The 5,553-nt window shown below is 50.2% G+C and overlaps 1 protein-coding gene across 1 annotated transcript in view; it reads left to right on the top strand.

Moving 5' to 3' along the window:
- Nucleotides 1-1,077: 1,077 nt before the first annotated feature.
- MLLT6 (myeloid/lymphoid or mixed-lineage leukemia (trithorax homolog, Drosophila); translocated to, 6) overlaps nt 1,078-5,553 on the top strand; it is a gene marked incomplete at both ends in the record, with an annotated part of 29,499 nt that continues 25,023 nt past the window's right edge. The window contains one exon of the mRNA XM_010083108.1: nt 1,078-1,157. Within this exon, the coding sequence (XP_010081410.1) occupies nt 1,078-1,157 (80 nt within the window). The remainder of the gene's footprint in view (nt 1,158-5,553) is intronic.

Here is a 5,553-nt window from a genome sequence, read left to right as displayed (position 1 = left end):
TGTCCAACCTAGTTTCAAATGTCTCAAGTGACTGGGATTCCATTCCAACCGCCAGCTCGCATTTGAAGGTGGAATAAGGAAGATATAATTTGTTCTTTCCTAGGAGACTCCTGTACCCTCATCTGAGATGCACAGCCGTACTTCTTACCACTGTCTTTTCCAGCCTCTGTTGCACTAAACCCACCTGTGTGGTGGCTGAGAGCCCTTTCAGGGTCGGAAACGCTTCCTTGGGACTCACAGAGACCATCTGTGGACGGTTAGAGGAAGAAGGTCACCGAGGAAGGTGAACTGTCTTCCAGCAACATTACCCCATCAGAGAAGGGAGCTAATTTGGAGGAAGTGGGAGCTGCAGCTTGCAGAGGGAGACCCCCGAGAGCATCAGTAGTGATGTAGAAAGCAAAAGGGACGCACGGTATAGATGGATAAGAACACCAGTTTTGTTGGGTTATCAGCTGGAGACTTGTGCTAACACAGAACCCCAGGAGTGGTCCTAAAAAGCCTGAATTCAGGGATCTTGGAAGGATGCTGCGAAAGGCTGATGCTGGATGTGACTTACGGACTTGAGGCTGTGTAGGATAAATGGGGGTTTCGCTTGGTGTCTGTCTGAATTCGCGCCGAGATGATTTCCTTCATGATGCTGAGATTTTATCTCAGTCCTAATTATGGTTAAGGTGCTTCGTAGCCATCCCCTTCATAATTTTATATTTAGATCACTAGTGACACTTGAAAAGTTAAGGGGTGAGAAATTGCTCCATTCGTGTTTGCTAGACCTGAATTAGACACAGTTTCTGAGGCACTCCATTCCCACTTGGACCAGATTTTCACAGGAATTTTTCGTAGTGGGCATGAGCTTATTTGAAAACTTGAATAAATGTGTCGCACTGGACCTCTTGCTGGCTGTCTGCTGTTGCTGGATGTGGAAACTAGAAGGGGGAATTAAATGTGTCATAGATGTAATTTTTGTCTTTGTCACCGATTGCTGATCAATAACAGCTCTGGCAAACTTCTGTATACACCTGAGAAATTTGACAGTCGATTCAAGGATGGTCTAATGAACTCTCTTTGCTTTTCTTCCAGCTTGCTATGGAATTGTCCAGGTTCCTACTGGCCCCTGGTTCTGTCGGAAATGTGAATCTCAAGAGAGAGCCGCCAGGGTGGTGAGTGCGAGTCACACTTGTACTTAATAGCTTCGTTTGATGCCCTTCATGTCTCTGCTGGAAGCAGCGTGGTCCCCTGGCAAAAGTGATAGAGGCGACAGAGGCTGGCGTTTCAGCGCTATTGCGATTGTAATCCCAGCTCTGCCTGTAACCTGCTTGTTTATACACTAGGAATAATTGTATCAAACACTTCTATACCATGCCATTAGCCATTCTCATGCTAAGATGAGAGGTGCTTTTAAGCAAGTTATCAGTGACAAAGTTTTGGAGTCTAGAGACCTCAGTCTTCTAAAAAATAATGCTGTTCTTCTAAAAGGTGGTTTCCCTGCTGCTTTTTCTCTACAGCTCCTCAGGAAGTTTTGGAGTGGAGGAAAGTTGGCATCACCTGAGATGCTGTTATACTGTCAAAGTTACCTTATTGACTGACAGGATGGGTTGGCATTCGTGTCTCACAGCAGCGGTCTCCTGCATAAAGTCTTCCAAATTTGTAAAACAGGAGAGAAAATGACAGGAAGCTGGATCAGGGTTTAGTTTCTGTCCGAGTAGCAACTTAGCAGTATAGAACACTTTACAAATGTTCTTAATTAATTCTGGCATTTCCCGGTGAGGCAGGAAAGTGGAAACAATCAGGCTAGGGCTGCCTCTTAGGTCCGTCTATGTGGCAAAGTTATTTGTGCAGTAAACTGGGCTGTGAGTTTATAGCACACCAACTACTCTGCAGCAACTTCCCATCTCAGCCCTTATCAGATCCGGCTGCACCAACCCACTGCTGAGGGCTGGGGTGTAGGTTTTTAATGTGTTCGTTATGCCGTGGATGCTGCCTTTGCCGTACAGCAAATCCAGGATAGCTCCCTCCCTTTGCTTTGGATTTAAATTAAACTTTGCCTTTCCTTAGATACAGAGGGACTCAGTCAGTACACACAACATTTATTAATGCCTGTGCTGCCTTCTGAACTGGTTCAGCGAAATCTTCTCTAAAGCACGTACCTGGTGAAGCTGATGTAGGTGACCTCTGAATCTGCGGCTCTGCGCAGGACTGAGCAAATAGCGTGCTCCGTGTCAGCTGGGCTCCCTGCTTGCTGCAGTACAAAAGTTTAATCTGTTTCACAGATGGGCGAAGAACTTGGCAAAGATGAGTGAATGGGGGAATTAGGTATCTGCACCATGCCTTCTACATTGCATTAACTCGTTCCTCATTGGAAGCGGGAGTGTAAACAAGACCAGACTTTCAGACCTGAGCTCTTTTCCCATTGTAAGATGCTGCTTTTATGTGCATGGCAGTAAAGAAGATCAAATGTGGCTTTGAGTGGTTTTTACATCCTGCAGATAGCTTCATAGCAAAGAAAGGAATTTGGATTTCATGGGCCTCCTTCCCCCTGCTCTCCCAACCGTGCAGGCAGGGAGAAGCTCTGCAGCGTTAGCTACAACTCAGTGTAAGCTGCAGCGATACATGTACACACAAGTCCTCCTCACCTGTGCTCATTGCAAGGGCTCTAACTTTTCACTTGCACATTACAGGCTTCAAACTGCCTCCAAGGTATGAAGAAAACAATAGCCCCGCAGGTGGTTCCTTCTTTAACTTGCCCTCGGTGAAATCTGTTAGACAGTGCGTGGTGGGCTCCAGTCATGCCATTCAGTCCCGTGGCATTCAGCCCCGCTACTATAATAACTGAACAGCGATAATCTTCCTTCCTAAGCAGAGCTGGGGATAATTTCCGATCTAAATCCCTCACCTTTTCAGTTAAACACCAGCAGTCATAGCAACAGACACGCAGATGGGTAAATACTTAAAAAGAATCTAGTTCTTTGATGTAGAGAGCAGCATGATCAGAGTAAGGGAAATGAGTCAGGTCTTAGGAGATCTGTGCATGGCTCTGCTACTAAAGCACTTTGACTTTGTCCTCCGTGGTCCAGCGAGGCCGGAGGCTGTGGCGAAGCTGCCCTGGGGTTTCGCTGCACCGCTCTGTGCCTGGCTTTCTCCAGCCGTAAAAGGGGCATCATCAGCCTGCAGGCACTGCCGTGAGGATCTTGGAGGAGAGATGCTGCTATTTGAGCACAAAATGCAGTGACAACAGCAGCAGGGTGAATTGATATTCGTATTTCTTTCATAATGACTGTGTGGCGAGCTCCTTTGAAAAACAACAATGTTATTCTTCCCACATCTGCCTTCATAGAAGAATCTTAAAGCCGCTTGAAAGCTTTGTCCATAACAAACATATTTATCAGCTAAATATTGATACATTTTGCTTTGAAAATGAGATAAAGGCATGAAGAATATTGCACTCCCATAGTGAGTGCTTTGAAACGTAGGTCTCCTGTTTTCTGTATCGCTCCTTTGGGGAGACGGACTCCGTATCCTCTTCAGCTTTGGAAGGAGCACTCAGGAGCCCGAGCTTCGGTGGCAAGTGTAGTCGCTTCGTGGTGGATCCCGGAGTTAAAGCCCCAGGGTGTCAGGAGCTCTAACCTTACACATCACAACCTGGTTTAAATCAACCAAGCTTTTCCCAGAGTTGAAATAAAAACCCCGGAGAGTGCCTCAGCCTGTGCAGGTTGAATCAAAGGCAGAGGTATCGCTAATCCCTGCTCATAACCCCTCCTCAGATGCTCAGGTCCCTGAAGGATGCGGTGGATGCTGTTCTGCTTACAGTAAGCAACCGAAAGCCCATCCACTTTGTAATCAAATTGTCTGGGAAGCCCGGTGAGCTGCAATGGCCAGAGGGCACTCATGTGAGGGATCATGTGAAGGCTTTAGCTGTCATTTCGAGGCAGGGCTATTAAAAGTCTTGTGTGGGGCCGATGGAGCTGTTAACCCCTCTTGTTACAATCAGAGCTTTGCTAATCGCGTGGTGGGAGAGCCGCTTTGATCTGAGGGGTGGAGGGGAGAGCTGAGGAGCCTTTTCAAGTGCAAATTTCTTATTACACTGTCTCAGTTAACCCAGTTCCTTTTTCTGTCTTGGCTCTGCCAGGCTTTCCATAGTAATTGTGGGAGCAGCTCCCCAGCCCTCTGGCAGCCCGGACCTAACCGGGGGCAGTGGGAAACACTCCTGTGGTCACCCGTCTGTGTTTCCAACTGAGTCACAGGGAACGCGAGACGGGCTGCCGACGACCGCACCGGTCTTTGCACCCTCATCTCTTATTTATACGTTATCACAGGGATTTCGTGCTTGCCAAAAGTGCCTGTTTGACATCCCTGCACGTTTAACTCCCACGAAAACATTCAAGCATCAGGCTGAGCCTCCCCGTAGCATCGCAGTCCTGTTGATTGTGCCCGTCTGTCCGGGAGCAGAGGAAACCTTGAGCTTGCTTGAGGAAAACCACCTTTGTGGAAGGTCCTCGGGGACTATTCGGCGGCAGAGGCTTTTGCTGGTGTCCAGTTATTGCTGGGTTTCTTGGTGTTTTTCCCGGCGTGGAGCACCTGCCCCGTTACGCTCGCCAGAGCCGAGCGATCGCAGCGAAGCGCAGGCAGGTCCCGCACACTCATACCGGGCTCTGACACCAGGCACATCATTTCAAAACTTTCTGACAAAGCACGTTTTTCACAGAAATCAGGGTGGTTTCTTGTTTCTTGTTTGGGTTTGGTTTTTCTTAACAAATCAGGCATTTCTACCAGGGAAGGACAAGGGTGGCGTGTCGCAGGTTTTCAGGCCTTTTTTAAAAGTCAAGCAAAACAAAAAGCACTTAGAAATCTTCTTGCCATGAGAAGACAATGACTGTTGTCGGGCGGCTCAGCCTGGGAGGAGCCCTCAGGGCCCAGAGTGTGTTCCCCCATGCGTGGTAACGCACCCCGAAACCGCCCCAGCTCCCGCCAAAAGGGCGTTATGGCCGGGGCAGAGCCCTCATGTGGCCATGGCTGAGGTGGAGGCCGATGCCAGCCGGGCAGGGCTGAAATAGCGAGGGAGGAAAAACGAGAGCAAGGCCTTGCTGGCCGCTGTGAGGCGAGGAATGGCGCCGAGGGCTCTCGCCATCCCGCCTGTCCCCTTGCCTCCCCCTCGCCGGGTGTGTGTGGCGTTGGCATGAGGCCTGTCCGCTCCCTGGCCGTGAGGGAGACCCTTCGGTGGGTTTAGGACCACCACTGGCCTCGGTGGCCTCCCTGCCCAGGGGACCTGGTGTGAGAGGGGGTCTCCCAAGCGGAGGGGGCTCATCTTCAACCACCCCCGGTGGAGGAGACGCCACGTCTCCCCCTCATGGCCTTCCCCAAAAGCAGCCATTAGTGACTGGGCATGGAGGGGGGCGCAGGGTCGCTCCCGTCCCTCACAGCCCATCATGGCGCCGGGCCTACAGCCCCCCACCCAACATGGCAGCGCTGGGGGAGCGTCCTCCGCCCTCACAGGCAGCAGGGACTCTCCAGTGCCAAGCTCCCCTCACGCCTTCCCCGTCCCACCTCAGCTGGGTTTGG

The sequence above is a fragment of the Pterocles gutturalis genome, unplaced genomic scaffold (genome assembly GCF_000699245.1).
Source record: "Pterocles gutturalis isolate BGI_N339 unplaced genomic scaffold, ASM69924v1 scaffold20315, whole genome shotgun sequence".
Taxonomy (NCBI): domain Eukaryota; kingdom Metazoa; phylum Chordata; class Aves; order Pterocliformes; family Pteroclidae; genus Pterocles; species Pterocles gutturalis.
The sequence above is the reverse complement of the archived record's forward strand: the minus strand, read 5'-3'. Positions and strand labels throughout refer to the sequence as shown.